This window comes from Chrysemys picta, chromosome 9, assembly GCF_011386835.1.
Source record: "Chrysemys picta bellii isolate R12L10 chromosome 9, ASM1138683v2, whole genome shotgun sequence".
NCBI classification, from domain to species: domain Eukaryota; kingdom Metazoa; phylum Chordata; order Testudines; family Emydidae; genus Chrysemys; species Chrysemys picta.
The window spans coordinates 21,082,341-21,108,685 of NC_088799.1; the positions used below are offsets into that span (position 1 = coordinate 21,082,341).

Here is a 26,345-nt window from a genome sequence, read left to right on the forward strand (position 1 = left end):
TTGCACACCCTCATGAGAAGTTGGTGCCTGGAGCTGGCTCTGATTATAAAGCGCTATGCAAGAGCTACGTATTAATTATTATTATTTAACTATGAAACCTGTTGACCAGGAGGTTTCCTCATTGTATGAATGAAATTAACTAGCACAGCAATTTCTAACAAGCTACCCCCCACTAATCTATTACATATTGTAGAACTGGTTTATTTCATTCATGCAATAAGAAAACATCCTGAACAAGGGGTTTTATGCTCAAACAATATAATCTGCCAGTTATGATACAATATGCAATAAAACCCTTATCTTGAACCTTTGACACACAATTGGGAAGTCCCTGCCCCAGGCTGCTTAGGGATTTAAGGAGATGCTTTTTTCTTGAGCTTGTCATGAGCACACCAAGGCAAGGAAAATTTGGAGAGGCTGAAACAGTCCCCTCTCAGGCTACCCCTAGATGAATTCATGCAGTTCCCCCATACAACTAATTAAGCCCCCCCAATTAATGCAGCAACCTCCATACAATTCATGACAGACATCCTGCCTGTTCCCCTCCCGCCATGCAGTTAATGCCAGTTTCCAGGCACCTCCAGCACACACACAATTAATGCAGCTTCCCCACATTTAATGCAGACTGTCTTCATGCTGGTTGCATCCTTCTTACCTTAGTACTGCTCCACCTTCCTAAGGGTCTCCTAGATGTTCCTTCTCTTGCTGCTATAGCATTAGGCCTTTGTGCCTCTCCCTTCCAAGGAACAGAGAGAGGCCTAGGAGCTGCCCAAGAGGAGCCAGTAGGAGAGGACTGAGAAGATAGAGAGTGCTGGGCTGACATTTTAATCTGGGCTGCGGGTGCAGACTGAGGAGGAAGTAGAAGGAGCTCAGCAGCTCAGGGCTGGCTCTGTGATTTTGGGCAAGTGTCATGAGGGGCAAAAAGTATGTGTGTTTCAATCATGTTATCTCAGGGATTGTAGCCCAGGCTACAATGTGGCCAGTTAACATATATTCAAATGTGTTGGCCTGTATTTCAATGAGCATTCAGAGGGCTGTCCAATCATTTAAGTCATCTTGATTGAGCTAACACTATTAAAAACCACTCACTTTTTGCCTCCCAAGACAGGTCTCTGAGAAGAGTGACCCCCGCCAAGATTTTCAAGAATTGGTGTGCAAAGTTAGCTCTAACTCCCAATTTATATACCTAATAAGTGGCCTGATTTTCAGAAATGTTAGTAAGCAGCACCCACTGATTTTATGTTTCTAGGCTAAACCACTTGAGAGAGATGTTGAGCCAAGAAAGTAAGACAGAATTGAAACCCACGTCAATTTTTGACCCTTCACATTGTGTCAGGGGCCCTAGTATAATCACCTGTTTGAAAATTCACATGAATCAGCCCGGTTTGGGCAAAGCTAGGTGTAAAGCTTCAATATTAATTATCTACAGGCAAGTATTTCTGCATCATTTGTGTTACCACCAAATATCCAGAGGGCAGGTGACATCAGGTAGCTGTCTCACATGGATCATTTCTGCTGCAGGCACTGGGGAAATAAAGTGTAGCCTGGGTTAAACAGGTACACTTTAAAAACCTCACACAACTATAATGTAGGATTGAGCTGATGTTAACGGATATCCCACTTGACACAAATCTTCATTGCAAATCTCTCTAATTATATTCATTATTCATGTTGACAATTATATATTCGTAGCTTGTTTTGTAATGATACATTGACAAAGAAATTAAACCCCACGCAGCTCATCCTCTCTCCAACACTACAACTAGAGATCCCCATGTTTCAGAAGGTTAATTTGCATACATCCCCCTTGGTCTAAGTAAAAATGAAAATGAAAGGTCAGCCCAAACTTTCAAGAGTTAGTTGGTTTCCATTCACAGGCAAACATTTGCTCGGGTTCATTCAAAACTCATCCTAGATCAGTGGTTCCCAAACTTGTTCCGCCACTTGTGCAAGGAAAGCCCCTGGCGGGCCAGGCCATTTTGTTTACCTGCCACGTCCGCAGATTCGGCCGATCGCGGCTCCCACTGGCCACAGTTCGCTGCTCCTGGCCAATGGGAGCTGCTGGAAGCAGCAGCCAGTATGTCCTGTCCCTCGCGGCAGGTAAACAAACTGGCCCGGCCCGCCAGGGGCTTTCCTAGATATTGTCCTAGATAACTGAAATTTCAAAACCTGGCTCTGTTTTTAGATTTATTAACAAAAAAAATTCATCTGGCCCCAGATTTTGTTACAGAACTTTTGCACAGCTGTACCAACCACATATCATATCTTAAAGAATGGACCTAATCTGTTGACCTCAACAACTTAATAAAAATACAATACACAGGAATTCTTGTAAGAAACTGACTTATTTCCTGACCCCAGTCACATGACCCAGGTCAGGGTTGCATAAAGGTTAATACACCCAATAATGCTTGGGTTTAGTATCTATTGTTGACTATTGGAATGAGCACTAAGATTACTAGTAGGTAAATTATTGTTCTCAACCAAACATGTATGTAGGGTGAGGGGTCTAATTGAGTTTTCTGGTATTAATGATGAGCCCACTGATGGCACTCAGCAAATATCATGCATTTAACACTATTATTCCACTTGTTAAATTAATTTGGTAACTTAATAATGAATTAGGTCAAGGAAAGCTCTAAGCATGGAGTGAGGTAGTTTAAGATATTTCTTCTTCAGGGTTGTACTTCAGTTTTTGTTGGCATTGGCCATCTACTTTAATCCATTATGCCTTTATTGCTGGTGATACTTATGCTGAGTAACTTTGCCTTAATTTAAAAAAAAATATATCATGTTATCTCTTCTTGTACAGAGGTCAGTGCGGGCCATGGAGCTCCTCTGCTCTACTGTGGTAAGAGGTGTAGAAGGGGTTTTCCTAATCAAACTTCTGGGGGTCTGCCCTGTGTGTTCCCTTTGGCCATGTGGGGCACAGCAGTACTGCAGAGAGGGCAGACATGACCTCAGAATCACACTGGGTTGAGATCTGGTGGACAAATGCACTGAACATCCTGCAGGTCTCTGCCATGTGGGAACCCCCTTTGACCAGGCATTTTTGCCTCTCCCTCCTAGCACTAGTATACCCAGTATAGCTGGCTTCCATGCCATTCCTTTACCATCATGCCCTCTGCATTCTGTGACATCTTTTAGGGGGAGACGGGAGGGGGAGTGGCAGAGCTGATGTAGCAAAATTCATGCTGGTCTGAGATTAATTTCAATTTGAAATTCCACACAAAATGTGTTCCCCGAGTTCCTCTTCTCTCCCCGCCGCCCATGTAGCGCTGTGCTTTCAGGGCGGCAGTTCTCTAACTGTGGGTCAGGACCCCAAAGAGGGTTATGACCCCATTTTAATGGGATCACCAGGGCTGCCCTTAGACTTGCTGGGGTCCAGGGCCGAAGCCCAAGTCTCACCACCCTCAGGGGCCAAAGCTGAAGCCCGGGCTTCAGCCCTGTGTGGCGGGGCTCAGGCTTTGGCTCCAGTCCTGGGCAGCAAGGCCCAGGGTACAGGCCCCCCTGCCTGGGGAATGAAGACCTTGGGCTCCAGCTCTGCTCCTTCCCCCCTCCCCAGCAGCGGGCTCTGCCCGGCTTCGGTTCCCCCTGCTGGGGTCGTGTAGTAATTTTAGTTGTCTGAAGTGTAGGAACAAACCAAACCCCACTGCTGATACCGAGGCTAACACACCGGGCAGGGAAATCAGCATCCGTGCGCCTGTGACTTAGCGCTTCCCAGCCCAGAGCTCGGGGCTGGCGTGGGCGGAGGCCGGGCGAACACACCCTTCCCGCGCCTGGGCTGGGGCACTCAATGCCCGCGTGTGGTAGGTAGCGAGCCGGCTAAGCGGCGGCAGCAGCCTCCATCCCTCCCCGGAACACGCTGCCCCGGCGGCTTGCGCAACCAATGCAGCCCTAGCCTGCGCTGGTCTCCCTCACCTGCAGCCGCCCTGGCCACAGCGGGTTTCCAGAGGCTGCAGCTCTCCCCTTCCTGCCTAAAGATACAGCTGCTAAGTGCGCGGGCAGCGCGAGCAGGTAAAGGTTTGCACGAGCACAAACACCCGCTGAGGCTGCAAGGGGCTTGCTCTGCGCCGGGCGGACACTGCCTAGGGCTTGGAGCTGAGCCGGACAGCAAACCGCCGCTGCAACCTTGGGCTCCCTCACAGGCTGGGGGCCAGGGAGCTGCCTGCAGTGCCTCGGCCGCTTGCGTTTGTTTCCGTTTTGCTGTTGCAGGAGCCTGCAGAGGGCTGCTAGACAGCAGCCAAGGGGCCCCTGTGATCTGCCGCTAGACCAGCCCTGACGCGCCGGGCATGTCCGCTGCCTGGGCTCCCGAGCTGCAGGGGCTCGCCTCGTTTGCATGCCTGGTGCCCGGGGCGGGGGCGCGCCCAGGTCCCAGTCTCTCTGTCTACTCGGCTCGGACTGCCGCAGCACTGGGGTAACTGCAACGCCTCCGCCTGCTCCGCGGGCGCCCCGGTCCATGGCCGCAGAGCGGGCTAAGCTAAGCGACACAAGTTGTTCGGCTACATTCTTCCGATAAGTTGCATAACTGCCGCGGCGGAGGCTGGGCTAGACTTTCCCCAGGCCACTGCTTTGGGCTTGTCAGCGAGCTACTCCCATTGGGTTCGTGGTTTCTCTTTGTCAGTCATTAATCACCGCAATCAGGTTGGCTGTTAGGTGAGGTTTTAGCAGCAGTGCGAAGGGGCCGAGCAGGAAAAAAGACCTAAGTGGGAGAACCCAGCAGCCAGCTCAGTTTTCACACTTCTCCATGCAGTAGGGAGCCCAGCAGCTTGGAGCATCACTCATCCAGAGTTAGTGTAATACGCCTAGAAGCAGAGGTGAGAGTTTGCTTGTTCTTATATGGCACGGACACTAATTTTTCTACAATATTCCTTTATTTTTCCTTAAAGGAGAGAGAATCTCCTTGCCTCTAAGTAGTTCAAGATAATTCCTCGATATTTCCATGAACCATACTAAAGGAGGTGTAAGTAATTGTGCTTTACTTATGTTATAAGGGTTCATTTGTCTGACGATCTTACAACCGCTACACTGATACACTGACAGGACTGTGGACTAAAGGAAGAAAGATAGTTTGGGGATTAAGTGTTGGGATTTGGGAAGTTTTAATTCCCAGATCTGTGTGATCCCAGATAAATTATTTCTGCAACAGAGCTGAGTACCAAACTCTTTTGTAAATCTGGGATTAATGTCTCTTTGCCTCAGTTTCCCTACCTGTAAAATGGGGATGATGATAATATGCCACTATCTCAGAGGAGGTTTCTTATAAGACATTTATTAATGTTTGTGAGGAGATCAGATACTGTGGCAATGAGGGGGGGGGCAGATAAGTACCTATATAAATTATTTCAACTAAAAAAACAACTAGTTCCAAACTATATATTATCTGTGCTCCTTTTCCCTCCGTTATACGTTTACTTCACTGTCCTCTCCCTTTCTCTCCAAATAACTGGACAAGTATGGTACATCTTAGCAGCCTACGCAAAAGAGGAAATCATTAGCTGTCCTAGGGCACATTCTATTCCAACCTCTGGTAGTCTCATGTCGGGAATGAGAAAAAACAACATACTATGTGATAGACTCGAGAAAGCAAATAAAATGGGTGAGATTATCAGACCAGAACCTAGTTCAAAACATTCTGTAAGATGTGTGTGTGTGTGTGATGTATATGTTTCCAAAAGATGTATGGTTTAAACAGTGAAGTGAGGAATACTGTAGCAGGAGCACAGGACTGGGAGCCAAGAATTTCTAAGCTCTTTGACCTTGGACAAGCCACTTTTGTTTGTGCCACTTCGGTGTAGTTGTTACTTATTATTTGTATTATGGTAGTATTCAGGGGTCCTAACCAGAGTCTCATTATGCTAGGTGCTGTACTGACTTTAGTAAAGAACCCAGAGGCAGATCCTCAGCAAGTGTAAATTATCATGACTCCAGTGAAGTTAGTGGAGCTGATACAACTTACACCAGTTACGAGGATCTGCCCACCAAGAATTTGGCATCTTAATTGTAAAATGGGTGTAACAGGCAAGCAAAGGGAAGGGAGTAACGGAGGAGGGAGGATGAGGGTTGTTGGCACCAGGGGACTACTACCCCTGAATGGGATCTTTAATGGCTCCCCGTGGAGCCGATTACTTTCTTACCAATGAAAAAGATCCACAGTAATTATCTTGCATATACTGTAGTTTATTTGAGAAGGAATTACACAAGCAGTAAAGGATTACATTAAGCACATAACTCCTGTGTTAGACATTAAAGAACTATACATTAAGAGCTATACATTCCTCTTAGCGAGCCTCTCTTTCACAAACATACACAAACAGGCCCAATGCTAGCCTCACACAGTGCCTGCTTTACCAATTCTATTTCTTCCCTCCAGGTCTAGTCTCCTTAGCCCTCTGGTCTGTCTCAGATTACCTCAAGGTGAGACCTGGAAACCCCTAAGGTCACAGTCCTACTCGAGCCCACGGTGCAGAGTTTTGGCTACTATGTCTAGCATCTTCTTCAAGTGTCAATTAAGGAATCCCCTCTCTCCTTTTCTCAACAGTAATTTACTTTGCTTGATTCTTATACTCTTTTTCCTCAAAAGAGTCACATGTCTCCAAAGCATGCCCAGTGGGCGTGTGGTTATTAATTTTACCTAATTAGTATTTTGGAAAGGGCTGGGGTTACGAACAAAGACCACTCCATGCTTACTCACTCATCAATCATTCACTCTGGCTCTCTGCATGATGTCCTTGCTGTAGGGTCACTATAATGAGGTCGACCTGTGCGCCATGCTGGAATTTTATACATGTGATATTTACTTTTGCATGGGCCCATATTTGCCAACCAATAGGTTCTGTATCGATCGCACTCAGGCTTTGCCAGTCCTTTATCAAATCTGCTTCTGCTTAAAGGGTCCCTTGCTCCCAGGAGCCTCTGCAGTTCTTCAGCCATGTTTAAGTCATGTCAGGTTATGCTCATGCCATTCATTCAGCATGGCCACACCAAATTGGCACCATCCCAACAAGTGTCAACTCCCAGTTTTTAGCTTTCAAGCTTTTTTGGGCTCATATCACTGTTAATCCTGTTCTTTCTCCACCTGTAAATAATACTTACCTGCTTTAAGGTAGAGATGGGTGAGGAGAGGAAAAAAAAAAGGTATTCAAGTATTCTTGGGAATAAGCCCAACTGCTTCATTTGGCTGCCATTCATGATGTTTTTTGTCCATGTATTTGCAAACATTCAGTATGTGATTTTATTTATTTTGTTTATTTATATGAATATCTTCTGCACACAAGTACCATGAGTACTAGTGTGAATACATATGTTTGTGAGCATTCATGCCAGAAGTGCTTCCATGGCCATTGTGAAAGGGGAAGGAGGGAGGTTTTGGCAGAGAAGGAGCCAGGGAAAAGATCAACATCAGTACAAGGAGGTAGGAGTAGGGTACACCCATCACCAATGGGAACAGTGGTAGAGGGATCCCTAGAGAGGCGATAATTCAGGGGTGGGGACTTACTTGGTTAACCATCTGTGTGCCAGGAGCATGGCCAGGCAGTGAAGCACACACCTGCCTCTGGTACTATTTGATGAATTGACATCCAGAAGTTAAAATGCTCTTATTATCTGATGAGAAACACTCCATCTCATGAAGCTATGGTACTGCTAACCCTGTGTTCTCTGAATCTTTACCTCATGCTGCTTGTTGTGCCTGCAGTGGTGCAACACAACTGTAGAACCCACCCACTGGGGGGGTGAAGATGGGAGTGAAGACTGAGCTGAACAGCTGGCGGGCAGAGATGTTGGGTAACTGCATGCATTGCAAAGGAAAAATAACCCCCCCGCAATTATGTCCTTTCCCCCTATTTAGCAAGTACCATATTTTGTGCTGCTGCTGCTTTCCCGTGTGGAGCAGTTCAAACCACAGTGGGAATCTACAGCATCCCTAATAGTCCCTATGGGTTCTCTTAGTAGGAGCATCAGCTTCCCTATCCCCAAGTCCGGATCACAAGTGTATTTTCTTTTGTGACCCCCTTGAAGTAAGATGTCAGAAGCTCATTATAGGGAGCGTCTCCTCCCTATCCACTAGTAGTTCTACCTACCCTAGCTTCTCCAGAGGACAACCCACACACTTCTTCCACCTCTCAGGAACTGGCACTGTGACAACACCATGTCTCATCCACAGACAACCCTCTCATCCCACCCAAACAGATACACTGCTCTTCTCTGCTCCCTCATCCTATGAATGAACAAGAGTGCTCACAGTGTCCTCTGGTTCCAGTGCCTTCCACAAGTCAGGGGTGTGCTTGCTTTTTTCAAAGTCAGATTGGTCAAATTAGACTGTTATTTCTGTGCAGCTATTGGCTGTAGCCTGCCATTCTTAGAAGTACCAGTTTGAAAGGGTGAATCTCTGATGATAGGGCTGTTTCCTGGAACCTGCATGGGTAATAAATGTCAATCTGAAAGATGCAGGCTCCTTTTTACTTCCACTTTTACCATAACTATCTCCATATTTTTTTCTATTGTGACCCAATGACTAGCGTAAGCCATTACCAGCAGGTCTCAGCTTCATTTTATTAGTGCAGCAAGGACCTATATTTGTACAACAAATGCTAACGTCTTCCACTTGATATCATTAATAGAACTAAGACAACATTCAACTTGTCAGATTACATATAACCTATATGTAGGCTTGGTAGGATTAGATTTTTATCAGTAAATGTCAATAAACATCAATTTCAGCTTAAACACACAAACAAAATTTCCATTGATAATAATTGAAATTTACAGATAGGCAAAGTAAAGAAAATGCTGCTTAAGAATCCAGAGTTTGATTTAAGGATATTTACTTTGTATATTTTGACATGTGATGTTGACAATTTGTATTTTCATGGTTATAAAAAAACTTTCTAAATCTCAACCTCTACGCCCATTAAATAATTGTCTGACTACCCCACCTTATGAAAATTTAAATCAATAAAAATAAACTTAAAACCAATCATTTTTCATACCTATAACATTTATATTGATAAAAAATAAAAAATAAATCTTAAAAATAAACAAATTATTTAAAAAAATCAAATTTGGCCAAGTCTACCTATACACAAAACCCAGTTAATACCATCAGCCCATATCAAAATGGCTTAGAGTTGAGCAAATCAGTTTCAATAAAAGAAGAGCTAATCTGAAAGCTCTTTAGAGGTTCATAAAATCTTGATTAACTTTGTTTATACCTCCCCCCCCCCCATCTCTATTTTTGTGACCTTCTGCAGGTGCTGTGTTTTGAAGTTCTCTCAATGTTTCCAGCCTAGATTCTAGAACCATGGATTACTGGAAGGCTCCTGAGTGAGCTTGAAATTTCTTAACAAGACCAAAAAAAGATCTGGAGCAATGTCAGTTAAAAACATCTAATAGTGCCCCTCCTTAAAGATCCCTTGAACTTTTTAGTATTATTTCCAATTTAAACCCAGTTCTGTATTCTTATCACCTACGAAGTTTAGGGTTTGGTTTTGGCCCATCTCTACTCAAAACTCTATAGAGTTGCACACACAATAAAAATCGGGGTGAAATGGTGACCCCATCGAACTCACTGGCAATGATCTCTGGATTTGACCCATGTAGTACTCCACCTAGCCACCAATAAAATGCAACCATTTGTGGGGGGTGGCCACCACTAAAATGCAATCATTGGAGGTGGGGGGTAACAACTCACCTGTGTTTAAATGGCTCTGAAACACTCATCACCTACATCTGGAAGCTAATCAAGTTATACTGTCCAGCTCACAACCTAAGAGAGGGAGTGAATGCAGAATGATGATGGTGGCTGGGAGGGTTGGGAGACAGAGGATATGTACAAATGAACTGAAGTCAAATAGAGGAAGAAACAACAAATTGTGCACCAAAAAAAATTGAGAACTCTTTAGAGGGAGGAAAATAACAAATATTGAAAGAATATATTTGTACTGCAAACATATTCTAGCGATACATAGACTGAAGAAAAGAGGTCTAGATACTACTGTGATAAGCACATTACAATGGAATAGATGGGAGAGGCTTCATATTCTTTTAGATGGCAAAAAGGAGAATAGGGAAAGAAGGACAAAACCAAGAGTGCTACAGTTAGTTAGTATTCAATGTGAATATTGACAATCTTTGATTTCCCTGAAGGTTGTTTGACTGTTCCTAGTTAAAAAAAAAAATTGAAATATTTCCTATGTTTTGGACTTGGCTATGCTTTGAGGAGTTGATATCCCCTCCTCAGACCAGATTCCATTGGAAGCTATAGATCAGCTCCACATTCTTGGAGCGTTGACCGGTGTAATTGTGAATGGAACATCTGTTGAGCAATCTGAGATTTGCTTTCTCTAATCTAAATTTCTTCCTAGATCAGTGGAAACGGTATTATGAATAGTCGTCATACTGGCTTTGCATGCTTTATGACTTCAATGCAGGAGTAAATAGTAGTTCAGGGACTGTCATTGTCAACACACTGCAACCCATGTAGAAATACATTCTCAATGTGGCAAGAATCTACCAGTTATAATTACAGTTATCATGCAACTCCTATGAGTTATGGGAGTCACATGCCCAGGGCCAGGCACCTCTAATGGCAGTTGAGAAACTATTTAAAAGCTGCCAAAGCAGCAGTCAGCTAAGGTCTGGGTGTGTCTGCGGGGCCAAACAGAAGGAAATTCTGTGTGGATTTTGAGGGGTGCAGTGTAGTTTAACTGCTCTGCTACTCCTGTAGTGGCTCTGGATTACAAAAATCTAGCTGCACTGTTTAATGTTATGTCGTTGCACTCTTCTGTAACTCAAATGGCTAAACAAAAAAAAATTCACCTTTGGGTTATATCCAAGCATGGAAAATTTCAGCCCAAAACCAGGGGTTGGGTGCTATTTAAAATGGGAGCCTGAACATGACTATTTAGCTTTGTCTGTTGAAAGACCTATAATAAGTCTCTGTGACATAGCAATAGCATTCCCCCTGGTAAATGTGAATAGTGAAATAAATGCCACGATTTAGTGTTAAGTAACTGGGGACTTATCAAACTCCCACTGAAGGCAGTAGGAGTTGGATTGGGCTCTTAGACCTTCTGTACATTTGCATTTTTCTTAGTTTAAAAAAAGAAAAGCTCCCACAACTGTGAGAGTGCTAGTGTAAACAGGCTTCGTTGGCCACTGGCATTCTTACCTCTGAGCATAGTTGGACAGCATTGTGGTTAAAACACCAGTACCTTACCAGAGTGGTAAGCTTGAATGAAGCAACTAAGTGGTACGCACTGCTGAAGCTACAATGGTGGCAAATTTCCAAAAATCTAGTTTAGATGCAGCCTTAGCTTCACCTCCTACATACAAAATGCCTGAAACATATACAGGAATTATTGCACTAAAACTAAACTTCCTTTCTAATGGTGTTCCATGTACCAAATGAACTTAAAATGATACATGTATACAATTTCAGTTTCTCTAGATTAATATACAGTAATATAGGACCAGGTGTACATAGAGCTCTGGATGTTGTTGACGCAGAAAACAAACACCAAGAGTTTGCCCACACTAGGAAATTGACTGCAATAGCTATTCCAGTCAAAGCTGTTCCATAACAGCTATTGTGGAATAGTTTCTCATGTGAACACTTTTAGTTTGGAATAAAAGTGCCTTTTGCTGAATTAGCTTAATTCACAAAGTGGATTAAGCTAAACTGGAAAAAGGCACTCAAACTCCCACCTATCTTATTCTGCAATAACTTACCTGTGTAAACCCTCAGTGTGCTTAAACATTTTAAAAGGTGCCTTGTAGGCAAAGCACATTGGTAAAATGAATGACGCATTAGGACTATTTATCCCTGCCTCATTCAGGTTGCATTTATAGAAGTGTAAATCTATTGAAGTCAATGGACTTGCTCCAGACATTTTACACTAGTGCCAATACAAGTAGACAGAGTTTGGTACTCAGTATTTGAGATGGAAGGAGTGCAATGAATAAGACTGGGATGCAATCACTTAACAGTGAGAAACAAATCCATTTACTGCAATAAAATTAGAAATAGCTAAATTAATGTATTAAAAGTGAAAGATAAGTAATTTGCATAGTTTTTTTTTAAAAATTATTGACAGGTAGTGAAATTCATCCCTGTACAGAGGGCCAGTACAAGCCTATGCCCAAATTAAATCCATAGCATGACTGATGGAACTACAACAGCGGGAAGATTTCCCAAAAACCTCAATGTAAATGCGAAGATTTTCCAAGAGGACCAGTTGCAGCTGATCCTACTCCCACAGAAATCAATCTAATCCTAGGAGCAAGATCTAAACCCTGCTATGGCACTAGCAATGCTTGTGCTCTATTTCAGGTATCTGAGCATGGACATGAGATTCCTGATTCTCCACTACCTGGTTTTACCACCATATAAAGACACTGTCATCCTGATCTGATAGCATTGTATGCATTCTTTGCTCAAGTGTAAAGGAACACACAAAATGTGAACCAGCAAAGGAGACTCCGTGTCCAGATGTGTTACAAACCCAGTGGGTGTTTATAACCCTAGTGTTTTTCCTATTCTAAATTCCTTTTCCTCTATCTATGCTAGCCACCCAAACTGGTTTAGCTAGAACTGCGTTTTAACTAAATTAAAACACGCTTTTCAAACATATTTCAGAGTCTAGTGTAGACTGGCTACACCATAAGGATTTTTTTTTTTTTTTTTTTTGGCCAAGAATTTTCCACCAACGCGATCAACAGTGCAGCCACCAGTCTGAGTCCTAGAGCCTGAACAAGGCTCCAGGTGCCTACCAGTACCTTAAACACCATGTTGTCTAACCCCGTTCAGAGCAGGATTACATGACAATGACACAGAGTTTTTAAAGAGAAAGGAGCCCAGTGTCAACAAGCACTGAAACTCTCTCTGTAGACTGATCTAATCAGAGGTGTGTCAATGGGCAGGAAAATCAGGTTGTGATTTAGATCCAAGAAAGCTGAGCTGCTTTTCAGGTTTCTCCTTTCGTCCTGCTCCAGAAGGAGGGACTGAGTTTGCCAGTGATTTCTAGTGTTTTTTAGACTGAATTCCATTCATTTTATTCATAGCTGGTTTTAACTCTTCCATGATCTTTAAATAGGAAATAACTTTGGTTAGCTGACTGATACTTAAAAAAAAATCTTAAGTAGTCCAGCAGCAAAATAACCCAATGCTGAGAAACCATCTTCTCATTTCCTCCCAACTAGGAGAAACTGCAGAGAAAATGTTGCTGAAAAAGAGGGATTCTAGGGGTTGGAAATGCAGCAAGAACAGTATTTTGCATAGTATCTTGGTGCTTTGGCTGTAAGCAAGAAGTGGGGATGTGTATGCACATAGAGCAGTAGAAGGAAGAAACTTTTAATTAGGACATTTCTGCGTTTTTAAAAGAAGTAAAATTCCAGATCAGTTTTTGTTATTGGGTGATATTTGTATAATGATCCATTGAGACTGGGATTCTGAGACCAGACGAGCTAATGCAGGACCCTTAAAATGTGCAGGGGAGGGTCACCTGGTACCTGTGAGGAAGATGGCTGCTTAGTCCCGGACCTCCTCACTCCCCACATATCAACTACTCATCTCTAATAATTACTTTCCTAGGCAATAAGCTCCTGTCATAAAAGTTTAAATTAATTCCCTGGATAAACTTCAAATTGTTGAATATGGATTCCAATGAAAAAAATGAGGGCCAACAAAAGACCTAATCAGCTGAAGGCGGAGACCGCAAGGCCACAGCAGAACCTAGGCCAGGATATCGCAGCACTGAAAGAATTCCTCACAGAAAGACTGGATTCAATCTCTAAAGAGCTATGTGATGTAAAAGCTGAAATGGCTTAGTTGGAAAATGAGCTACACAAGACTGCCATTGAAAACAGTGAAATTAAAGAAGAAACTGTTTCCTTAATCTTACAGTAAGAAAACAGATCTCAAAGAAACAACCTTCACATCTTGGGCATTAGTGAGAGTCTAAAGAAGGATATTACTTTCTTCAGAGGCTGCTCCCTGACATACTTAAATTGGACTCCCAGCTGCCCCCATTAGATATTGAAAGGGCTCACTGAATGTCTGGTACTACAAGGCAGGAGTCTGATAAGCCCAGATCCATCATCTTCGAGCTGCGGAAATTCAATGATAAAGTAATGTTAATGGATACTGCCAGAAGCCAAAACCCTTACGTAGACACAAAATTTCTCTTTTTTTCCTGACATCTCATCTGAGCTTAACAAAAAGAGGGCTGCGTTCAATGGCATGAAGCAAATCCTGAGGGGACCAGTGCCAGATACAGCATCATGTATCAATCCACCTTCACTATGGATTTAGCAGGTTCCACAAGATTTTGCAAGATCCTTTTCTAATAAAAGGCATTCCTGTAATACTGGGAGGAGATTGGAATGCTGTGCTAGATAGACATCAGGACAAATCCAATTGCATGAAACCCAGCTTTCAAAGCACAGTAGGCCAACCCTAACTGTTAATGAATTAACTTGATTTAACATATATATGGAGACTGGGACACCCCAAAGAGTATGACTGTACTTATTTCTCTACAGTACATTCATCTTACTACAGAACTGAATTTTTTCTTATATCTTTAGAACTGATTCCAGCATGACTAGAAGCAACTGTTGATCATATATTACTTTGAGATCATGCTCCAATTATACTTACCAATGACACCGGTTACACTTCATTAAAATCTTCTGGGTGGAAGCTGAGCACTGTGCTACTAAAAGACAAAATTGTGTTCTGCAATTGATTCAACCATCTCTGCCTTCATATAAGAAAATAAGCATGCAGTTATCATCTTTTGGGAAGCTCCTGAAAGGCATGAATACATAAAGTATGCCTCCCAAAAGAAGAAAGAGAGACTCAAGTTACTAGATTCTCTGGACAAGGAAATGGATGTGTTGCAGAGAACACACAAGACTGACCCAAATACAGGTCTGTCTCATCTTACGCGGGGGTTCCGTTCCGCGGTTAGCGCGTAAAGCGAAAACCGCATATAGCCAAAACCCCATTGAGTTCAATGGCGAGTGAAATCGCCCGCACTACAGGTATAGTATTAAAACTGTTGTTTTTATCTTTTTTTTTTTTTTTTTTGCCGACCGCATATAGTTGAAATCGCGCATATTAAATGCGCGTAAGATGCGACAGACCTGTAATGAAAACCTTCAACGTTCTCTAATCAATGCCAAATATAAATATAATGAATGCTTATCCAGCCAAGTCAAATTTACACTCAAGAGGGTCAAACAAAGAAATTATGAATGGAGAGATAAGGCAGGTAAACTGCTTGCCAGAAGACTTAATACTTTTTTCTTGTTACAAAAAGACAGGAGTGCCATCCTTGAACCAATATTTATAATCATTTAAAGCAATTCTATCAACCTTTATATAAATCAGAATGACTAATAAATTTAATTGAAGGCCTACCTTTTAATACCCTAATTTCAGAACAAGTGTTGTTTATGGACTTCACAACACAAGAAATTGAATAGGCTATAAAAATATGAATTCAAGTATGGCCTCTGGGATGGACGGCTATTTCCATGTTGTGCATGAATTTCTATGTTTTGTTTCATTATGTGCTTATATTTTATATAAAAATTTAAAAAAATCAAATTTTAAAAAATGTGCAGGGGCTCCAAACATCCAGAGGATTTATTCTTTATTTATTTCCGTATCTAGTCCAGCCGTTATGAAGTAATCTGGCTGGCTCATGAGTTGTAAATCTGCCTGGCACCTCCAGAAGCCTTGAGACCTGAAGTAGTGTTTGTGCTTAAAGCCAGCTCTGAGTTAATGTAAATGGGTCTTAGTAAAAGGCATCTGTGCCAGGATAACACTGGATTTTCTTGCATCTTGTTCATGGATCAGTTGGTTTAAGATGGCTTTGGTTCTTGCCATCTACATGGGGTTTTTTTTATATAATTTATATCAAATTCCATTACCCTGAGATGCTCTTTCCATTTGGTATGTTTCCAAAATCCCCACTCAAAATGAATGTGTCAGTATATTAAATGTGGAAGTGGAAGTGTGTCAGTGGCAGGGACAGAGACTTTAAAAATTAGTCTGTCTTTATTTAGATGAACCTTTATATTTTATTTAGAGACAGCATAGCCCAGTGTTCAGAGCACTGTAGTGAGTCAGTGGACCTGAGTTCTGTCTATTTAGGAACTTGTATATTGTGCTCTTTACTGTAGTGTCTGAGCAACTCATGATCACTAGTGAATTTGTCCTCACAACAACCCTATGAGGTGAGGTACAGAGAGCAGCGGTCAGCAAACTATGGCCTGTGGGCCACATCGGGCCCACCAGCTGATTTTATCTGGCCCTCGAGATCCTGCTGGGGAGTGGGGTCTGAGGCTTGCCCCACACTCCAGCTGGGGAATGGGGTCGGGAGGCGCTCCATGCGTGCCGTGGCTCCCGGAAACAGCGGCATGTCCCCCCTCTGGCTCCTATGCGTAGGAGCAGCCAAGGGGCTCTGCACGCTGCCCCCACCCCAAGTGCCACCCCCACAGCTCCCATTGGCTGGGAACTGTGGCCAATGGGAGTTACAGGGCAGCTCCTGCAGACAGGGCAGCGCACAGAGCCGCCTGGCCACGCCTCCGTGTAGGAGCTGGAGGGGGGACATGCCACTGCTTCCGGGAGCTACTTGAGGTAAACACTGCCCAGAGCCTGCACCCCAACCTCCTGCCCCAGCCCCAGTTCCCCTGCTGCCCTCCAAACCCCTCGATCCCAGCCCAGATCACCCTCCTGCACCCCAAACCCCTCATCCCCAGCCAGAGCCCCCTCCTGCACCCCAACCTCAATTTTGTGAGCATTCATGGCCCACCATACAATTTCCATACCCAGATGTGACCCTCATGCCAAAAAGTTTGCCCACCCCTGGAGCAGAGTAAGGGATTTGTTAGATTTTACACGGGAAGTCTGTGACTGAGCTGAAAACTGAACTCAGGTCTCCTCAGTCCCATTCAAATGCCTTATCTGCATCCGTCTTACCTATTCTGCTCTATTCTTGACATCTGCTATTGTTGTACTTAAAGTACTGCATAGGATCTTTTCAGGGGGAATAAGACAAAATGCCACATTTATTGGTAATACGTGTATTCTTTAAACTGTATCATATGCATATAATATATTACACTGACACTCACACACACACACAAACACACTCCGTCTTGTTGTTACCAATTAGTTGCTCCCCTTAACTTCACTGGCCAGGTGAGTTAGATGGGGGAGGGGGTGGAGCCGGGCTTCTGCCGATCCGGATCGATGCTCCCATGTTGACAAGACGAGACCCAGGGTCCTCTGCAAGACACCTCACTTTTATAGCAGCTTTCCTCTTATGCAAATCTATACCAGATTCAAACTCTGTGTCTGTGTCCATTGGTCCTTTGTGCTGCTTTCTTTTGAGTGTTGTCCCAATGCTGCAAAGAGGGTGTTTCCAAAAGAAGGTGCTTGCTTCTAACCCCCGAGGCCGTCCGATATGTCTGCTTGTCTTTAATGAGCCCACTTGACACGTTTTATTGTCCTTGGGTCTGGCTCCCAGCCCCTCTCCAACAGTTGAGGCTGTCTGGAGGTGCTGCCTTCCATGCGTTCCTCATTCACACCTCATTCATTCAACAGGGCAATTGATTAAGAGGGGGGGGGGGGAGCTCTTGTTCTACTGCTAGCAAAAAGAAATTTTCCTTCTATCTTATTCTATCCTTAGGGGCTATAATATTATACCAAGGGCAATGCAAAGTTTCTAAATGAGGCTTTGATACAAAGTCCCATGAAAACAGAGGTCACACGTGACCCACAAGGTTATATGAAGAGGCACAATGTAAAGTCATATGAAAATTATTAGATATTTATCTACACCATTGACTTCCTGATGACTATGGGAAAGTCACTTTGCAAATGGTGACACTGAAGCATAGAGAGATAAACTGGGAATAATGATACCCTCATTTGTAAGGCATTGTGAGAGCTACCACTGAAAAGATGTATGTTATTTTATTACTTCAGACTTGACCTTTCTCACTAAAAATTATTCCTGGCAGATATTCTAATGCTGACGGGGCAGCTCTGGGCCTGGCCTAATACCAATACACTAGAATGTAGGTCTGTCAGACTTGGGAGAATTCTTAAAAGCTTTTTGGCTTTTTCTAGTTCAGTGGAACACATTGTGAACATCTTAGAGATCAGATCATTCCTCTACAAAGAGCAGGATCTGTCTGATCTCTTCCTCTGAGGGATCCATCAAGAAGACCTCTCAACGGCTGGACCCCCACTGGAGTCAGGAAGGATTTTTTCCCCACTGCACAATTGGTTAGATGCATTTTGGGCAGAGTGGTAGGAGTGGTTGCCTTCATCTAGTTACAGCTGGAGACAGGACACAGAACAGCCTGGACCACTGCTCTGATGTGGCACAGAGAATCCTCTAGAAAGGATGCCTGGTGGGGGTATCTTGTTCACATGCTTATGGTCATACTGATAGCCAGATTTCAGGTCAGGAAGGCATTTTCCCCAGGTCAGATTGGCCAGGAGCTGGGGCAGGGGTTGGCTTCTTCTGCAGCACAGGGTTTGGTTCACTTGCTAGGATCAGCTGGGTATATCTCACCTAATCAATTCCCAGTCATTGCAGGGACCTCATGCATTGGTGGCATCTCAGTCTCCTGTTATCTGCCTGTAGCACACAGTTCAGTCTCCAAAGGACTGAAATAATTTGGTCTAACTGAAGACATTGGGCTTAATAGAGGGATAGTTGGATGAAGTGTAATGGTTTGTGATATACAGGAAGTCAGACTAAATGATCTAATGTTCCCTTGTGCCCTTAGACTAGAGCCCTGCACGGCTACACAATTTATATCTGCGATGCGGATATCCAGAAAATAAATTTGTATCCATGGAGCTGCGGGGCTCTACTGGAAACCACAGCAGCAGCATGTTGGGCCACTGCTCCCAAGCGCCAGCACCCCACACCTGCAGCAACTCTGGTGTGGCTATACCACGCGCAGGCCCGCCCACTGGGGTGGGCACCAGGCTCACCGGCGGCTATCCCAGATCATGCTAGTGGCTCACAAGCTCCTGCACAGGAGTCCATTCCACTCAGCGGTCTGCATATCCTGGGAGAAGGTCCAGCACTCTGTCCTTGGAGTTAGGTGAATTATTGCCATCGTGGAACTGTAAAACAAATAAAAGTGGGAAGATGCACCAAAATATTATGGAAGAGGAAAGTAGAGGAGATGCAGTACTGCCGATCTTCAAAGATCCGAAACCATGAGTCAAACACCCCAAAATCATGAGATCAGCCCCAAAATTATGAGGTTTTTTTAAAGTCAAATCATGTTTATAGCTTGTCTTGACTTTTAAACTCCTCTCTACTCCTCTGCTAGTCTGTGTGATAATTTCAGGTTGAAAAGACAATCTTTAGTATGCACATATGCACGCCTCTCCCTGGCTGCTCAGAAGGAGATTCCACTTTCCCATTCCTCACCCCTCAGACAGAGTCTTCAGTGCTCCTAGTTCTAATTGCCTTGATATGAGGAGGGGGGGAGGGATAGCTCAGCGGTTTGAACATTGGCCTGTTAAACCCTGGGTTGTGAGTTCAATCCTTGAGGGGGCCATTTAGGGATTGGGGCAAAAATTGGGGATTGGTCTTGCTTTGAGCAGGGGGTTGGACTAGATGACCTCCTGAGGTCCCTTCCAACCCTGATACTCTTCTATGAAATACTATGAGATAACTAAGAATGTCTGCTGGGAGACTCCTCAGTTAAGCTTTCAGACTGGCCCTTGGAATGAATGATGTCCATATGACTCAATTATAAAGCTGATCAGAACAGTTTTCCATCGGCAAATGCTGTTTTGTCAAAACAAACATTTTATGGACACACCAATTTCAATTAAATTTTTAGTGGAAAAACTTAAACGATTTGAAATCAAAATGGAATATTGTGTTCTAACTTGTTTGTTTTGGTTCATCTTAATTTTAACCTTTTAATTTATATAGATATTAAAAGAAAACAATTGGACAGAAGTTGCATTTTCTGACCAGCTCTGGGCAATTGGTAGCAGTTTCCCATCTGGACGCAAGCATAAAAGAGCCTAAAAGCTGGCTTAACTGGCCATTGGAGGATGTTGACATAAGAGTATCACACCATCCTCAACTCCCAGCTTCTGGAGTGGAGGTGGTGGGGAAAATGGGGTGAGTTCAGAGCATCTCTAGGCCCGGGCAGTCCATGCCTGTTGGTGTAGCCCTTTGGGGGTCAGAGGCAACAGGCAATACCCTGATGCTGCTCTACCTTATGCCAGGAAGCTGCCACTAAAGAATGGAGATCACAATGGTGGCTTAAAGCCTGTCCTTCACCCCACTTCCCTAGTCTTGAACCAAGGACAGATCTATGTGAATGAATGTCTCTACACATGGTACTTAAAAAAACCAAAACCTATTTTCTGTGAAATATAGAACAGCTGTTTATAATCGCTATTCTCACTGTAGGCTGATTTTGTGTCATCCTGAATTTAAAGAAAGCATCAACATAACAGAGTTCAAAACCACACTTAGAAACGCAAACAAAGGGCAAAGCACATCTCTTGGCAACCATCTGCTCAGGTACTCTGGTCTCTGTATATAAGCAGGAATGCAGAATATCTAAAATTAGTACTTGTTGGGTAGCTCTGAGGAAAGAATTTTCCCTAGCTGTCTAAACTTTACTCAAACATTCCTCTCATTTCTAAAGTTTGTGCTTTGATTTTATGGAAGTGTGCTGACAATACATCTTACAAGGTGAGGCTAATTTAACCCTGTGGATCTGGGTAGATTAGGCATTTTTCAAGTTCTGTTTTGATTTTCTGCAGGGTTGTTTTGTTTGTTTTTAAGAAATGGACTAAATGAAAAATGCAAAGGAGTTTGGAATGAGCAGCTCTTTTCTTTTAAATCTCATCCTTATTCCGGAAGCATATGAGTCTACTCTCCCAGTATGCAGAACTGGGGCCAAAGCCTTCCCTCTGACTTCCATGCGAGCCTTTGCATTCAAGAGCAGAGGAGCCTTTAACTCCATTTATAGGATCGAATAAGAAAATATTCATAAATCAGGGATTTAAGAATTTTGAGTGCCCAACTGATACTTTATTTTTTCCAAATGGAATTTCTCCTCCTCCAAAACCAGTTATTATTAGTACTGACTCCAGGAAGGTTAGAGACTTGTGATAACATAGTACTTTATTTCTATTTGATGAACTTTACTATTTTGTGTAACAATTACCACACACACAGCTGTGTATGTCATAGTAACTCACAGCATCAAGGCTTTTTCCACCTCTCTATCCAGGGCTTTCAACATTCCACTCATCCTCCATCTCAACTATAATGCATTGTTATTTGTTGTTACAGATCAAGTTTCCTAAAGCCACTAAAAGCTGAAGATGGATATTAAGCATGCGAAGGATTATCTTTACTGGCTATACTACCAATACCTACTGGTCACCTGTTGCTATGTGTTGGAGCCCTGGGAGCAATCCATGTTCCATACTATTTTTATTACTGTTTTTGCTATGGTGGTCTACACAGCTTATGTCTTTATACCTATCCACATCCATTTGGCTTTTGAGTTCTTCTCCCAGTTATTTGGAGACCAGCGTGAAAGTACTGTTGCCATTATGAACTGAATTTGCCAGGGTTGATGATGCAACAGCTACTATGTGAAATGTCTTCTTCCACGTTGGGGTTGTTTGTTTAGAAAATGGTTTGTGTTTGCGGAAACAATGCTTCCTCGTACAAAAGCTAGCCTGCATAATTACCATAACTGAAAACCAGAATAATGCACTGATTCCTCACTGTATAGTTCATATTTAAATAAAACACGAGCACAGCTTTTGTTCTGTGACTGTGCAACACCGACTTTGGAATGCATTACTTAATATTCAACTTGTCTACTGAGAATAGTGTTCCTATGTAGTAGATCCTCAATGTAGAGAAAACATATGTTCTTTAACAGTTAGAGACCTTATTTCTTTATCACACTGTCTAGAATCATGATTTTTACACATATGGTTTTCACACTCAATCAGAATTTAATTTTAATAGCACACATGAAAATGTATTGCAAACAGCAAAAAGTATCTATGATGATAGTTGGTAGGATATTGTATTTTTGGAATACAAGAAAGCTTCTCCTCCCAGAGGGGTACATGGCAACTACCTTGCAAAACATGCAATTCTTTTCCCCATCCTAGTTTACAGTGTATCAGAAATGTGAGTCAAATATAACATGACCCAAGCAGCTGAAGTCTGTTTGGTTTAGTAGTCTGCTAATTTTTAAAATGGATGGTGTCATGATATAAAGGGATGGTTTGAGGCTTTTCTTTTAGAAAATGAGAAATCAAGACTAGACGAGCATGAATCCAATTTTTAGTACCTAAGCTTCTGCTGCTGGATTTATGGTGGTTTAATTGTAATAAGAATTTATTATACTGTAAGTAATCTTGCATTGTACTAAGAATGATGTACCAGATATTTAGTGAGTCTGACTTTTTGTTTACACTCAACTTTGCTTGTTACAAACATCAATTTTTCCCCTTTCTACTACAATTCATTGGGGGAAAGCAAAGCATGTGTTTGTGCTAAAGGAAGATGATCTAGTAAACAGAGTGGAATTTTCTAATAATTGCAGAACGCTGAAGCATTTAGATGGAAGCTTTGATACAGAGGCCTCCTTTACAAAGGAGAAAGGAGATTTATTAAAACTGCCTTTGGGGAGTTTCTTAAACCATGAAAGCGTTTTATTGTACATTTGAATCAAACATGAATGCCAAAGAGAAAGCTATATATGCAGAATACATACCTTTTGCAACTGGCACTACTGCTAGTGAAAGTGAGATGCATAAAATGTAAATATTTTTTGAAGTATGTTTACACAATTATAGCATGAAGAAATTTTCTAATTTTATCAAGGGGCATTGGGGTCCTGCATGATAAAAAGAATGGCAAATTCTGATGTTTATATGCAGTTTTTCAAATGCAAAAATAAATTTAAATTCTTTTAAAACAGTGTCTTGAATGCATAATTCTCAGTTTTGCCTGTATCCATGTATTATATTCATCTAAATACTGTAACTCGCACTCCCCTCTATCTGTGCAATCTGCTTGCCATTAGATAAACTTGGCTACTTTGTTGCCACTACCTTCTCTGTACGGTAGTATCAACACATAATTTAGGAAACAATTCAATGAGATTTTTTGGTACATCACAACTAGAATATATTTAAATATATGGGAAATATAATTTAACCCACTTCAAGGCCCCTTTACACTGGCAAAGTGGCCAATAAGGGCTTTAGCATAAATAAGAATAACTGGGAGAAATGAGCAGGGGGAAAATTGCAACTGTTTTCCAAAACTGTGACTGTTTATGTAGAAGTTGCTCTCACCTTTGACAGCTTTGAATGGCTAGCATTTAGGGCTCCCAGTGAAGTTGATAGCAAAAGCCCAATTGATATTAATGTAAGATCAAGCTTTTACTCACTATGTACCCAGTCCTGTACACCCTTGGCACTGCACAGGGTCTTCTTCTAGGTGACCATTCTTATCATTACAGTAGATTATTTGGCATTGTGGTGCTCCAAGAAAACTCTCAACTCAGCTGAGTGCACAGATTAGCAGGATTCATCAGTATGAGGGGAAAAGGAAACTAAATTGTTTCAATACCAGTATTCCACAGTTGTGAAGGCAGAACACTAATGCTGAAAGTAGTTCTTCTATGCCTACAGTACAGTTTTTTTTCTGAAACCAGTCTGAGCCTGACAATACCCATAAGCTTTTCTCTGTACTGGGTCTTTTAGCCTCCAGTAGCTGAAAGGATCCTATCATCTACACACAGTAGAAATCTCTCCCCTGTATTCTTGTAATCTTCAGAACACACCTAGCATGGAAGATAGGTGTCCATGTTAGAATAATACCCATGGAACATTAAAAGACAAAACTGTTATTCATAAAGACTGAATTCTTGTGTTGTGCATGGTAAGGGTTTTAATGACTCCTAGGGGAAAGCAGGGTTTTCTTGTACTACTTAATTATCTATGTAATCTGTGATTTCTTGTATTAATAGCCTTACTTCAGTTACTACTAACACAGTAATAACTTTGGAAAAATAGAAAGACAAGGTTGGTGAAGTAATATCTTTTACTGGACCAGCTTTTGTTGGTGAAAGTGACAAGCTTTCAAGCTACGTGAAGAAGAGCTCTGTGTAGCTTGAAAGCTTGTCTCTTTCACAAACAGAAGTTGGTCCAATAATAGATATTACCTCACCCACCTTGTCTCTGATATCCTGGGCCCAACACAGCTACAACACTACAACCAACATGTTATAGTCTAATAAGATCCTGAACAATTTTGTTTCTCCATAGCCATATAATTTACCTGGAGGAAAGGAGTGAAAAGTTCAAAACAGTCACAGGAAAACATCTCTTAGCTTTTTCTTTAATTAGGGGTATGTTTCACATGAAGACTTCTTGTACAATTCCCAGTACAACGATACATCTCAGTACCCACTGCAGATTCTTAACTCCTGAAATATAAAAACTATGAACTTAGCAAACAGGACTATATCCAATAACTAGAGAAAAGAAAAATTGATGAGAGTTTACTATCCTCAGCACTTGTGTGTTTTTGCTTATTACCTAGGTAGTAATCAGAACTCTAAATCTATTATCACATTTTAACCTGGAGGAACCACTCAGTTTACTTGAAATCAGAAAAGAGGCAGGGACAGATTCACTATGTTCCCAAATTAGGATTCTTCCCACCCACCCTCACAAAGGTATAACATGGAATGATGGAGCTTTCTTGGTATTGCTCTGTATCTTGGTATTGGTTTTGTTGCCTCAACATCCATTTCTCCATTTCCTATGGAACCATTCATCAGACTCTCTCTTTCATGTTACATCTTGTTTTAACTGCTAAACATGTAATTACAAAGACTGAAATGCATGTAATACAGAAAGAACTGGATACTGTTCCAAGGGGAAGATGGCTAATGATAAGGGAACTTTAGCCCATGTTCCCTTTTTCTAGAGGCCTGTAAGGCTCTTGTCTTCTAACTACAGTATATTTGTTTATATTGTTGGAATCTGGGCTATGCATTTCAGTTTTGAAACACCACATAAGCAAAGCTATATTCTAGGGCCAAGATTGAGTTGAATGGAGGGAAGTGGTGGATGGGGAAATGAGACAAAGGAGGACAGTGGGAGAAGGGGAAAAAGGAAAGGGGGGAAACAGTTTAACTTTAATAATGAAAGATTTCCATTACAGCAGTCTGCCAGCCCATGAGCCAGCTCGGTGGCTTTGAAGAACAGCCACAGGTGTCAGGACAAAGATGGCAGGTATAAACCCTCATGCTACAGGGCATAAACCACTCACTAACTGCCTGGAGTGGAGAAGAAACTCCCCTCAACTTATTCCATAGTTGTTTGCTATAGGGAGTCATAGATTAAAGGCCAGAAAGAACCATTATAGTCATCAAGTCTGACCTTCTGCATAACACAGGCCCTAGAACCTAGCATAAATGCTATAGCTTCTGAAGTATGTGGTACTGACCACTGTCAGAGACAAGATAGAGACTTAGGGCTTGAGCCCAGGACCGGCTCCAGGGTTTTTGCCGCCCCAAGCAGCGGGGGAAAAAAAAAAAAAAAGCCGTGATCACAATTGCGATCGGCGGCAGCTCCACCATGCCACTTTCTTCTTCGGCGGGAATTCGGCAGCAGGTGCTTCCCTCCGAGAGGGACCCGCCGCCAAATTGCCGCCGAACAGCCCAATGTGCCGCCCCTTCCCCTTGGCCGCCCCAAGCACCTGCTTGCTGGGCTGGTGCCTGGAGTCGGCCCTGCTTGAGCCAGAGCCCTTTGAAGTCAGACAGTCTTTTTACTGACTTCAAAGGGCTTTGGATTAGGCCTGAGGCAGATGACTGCTCTGATCCAGGCAATTCCTATTTTGTTGTTTGTTTGTTGGCTGTAGGAACGTTGGGTAGGTTTTGAAGTCTTTAAATCATGATTTGAGGACTTCAGTAACTCAGCTAAAGGTTAGAGGTCAATTACAGGAGTGGGTGGGTGAGGTTCTGTGGCCTGCACTATGCAGAAGGTCAGACTAGATTATCAGGATGGGCCCTTCTGGCCTTAAAGTCTATGAGTCTTATTCTTCCATTTCAGATTTGAATATTCAATTAAACATTTCAGTTTAATAATGTCTGGATGATTCCTGTTAACTGGAAAACAGTGGCCTAATATCTGTCTATAAAATATAGAGTTACTTGATACAAACACATCAGTAAATGTACATGGCAACCCCCCCAAGAACATGATACTGTTATTCCCTCAAACA

General features: G+C 42.5%; 1 protein-coding gene across 2 annotated transcripts; it reads left to right on the forward strand.

Moving 5' to 3' along the window:
* The first annotated feature begins 3,796 nt into the window (after window positions 1-3,796).
* Window positions 3,797-23,022, forward strand: SPTSSB (serine palmitoyltransferase small subunit B). Of its 2 annotated transcripts, none has more exons than XM_024102582.3 (2): window positions 3,797-4,017; window positions 21,369-23,022. In XM_024102582.3, the coding sequence occupies exon 2, from the start codon at window positions 21,401-21,403 to the stop codon at window positions 21,641-21,643; it is 243 nt and encodes an 80-aa protein (XP_023958350.1). In that variant the 5' UTR covers window positions 3,797-4,017; window positions 21,369-21,400; the 3' UTR covers window positions 21,644-23,022. The 2 variants fall into 2 exon arrangements, with proteins under 2 accessions (XP_023958350.1, XP_023958349.1); XM_024102581.3 differs by lacking the exon at window positions 3,797-4,017 and adding an exon at window positions 4,615-4,817.
* Window positions 23,023-26,345: the final 3,323 nt, after the last annotated feature.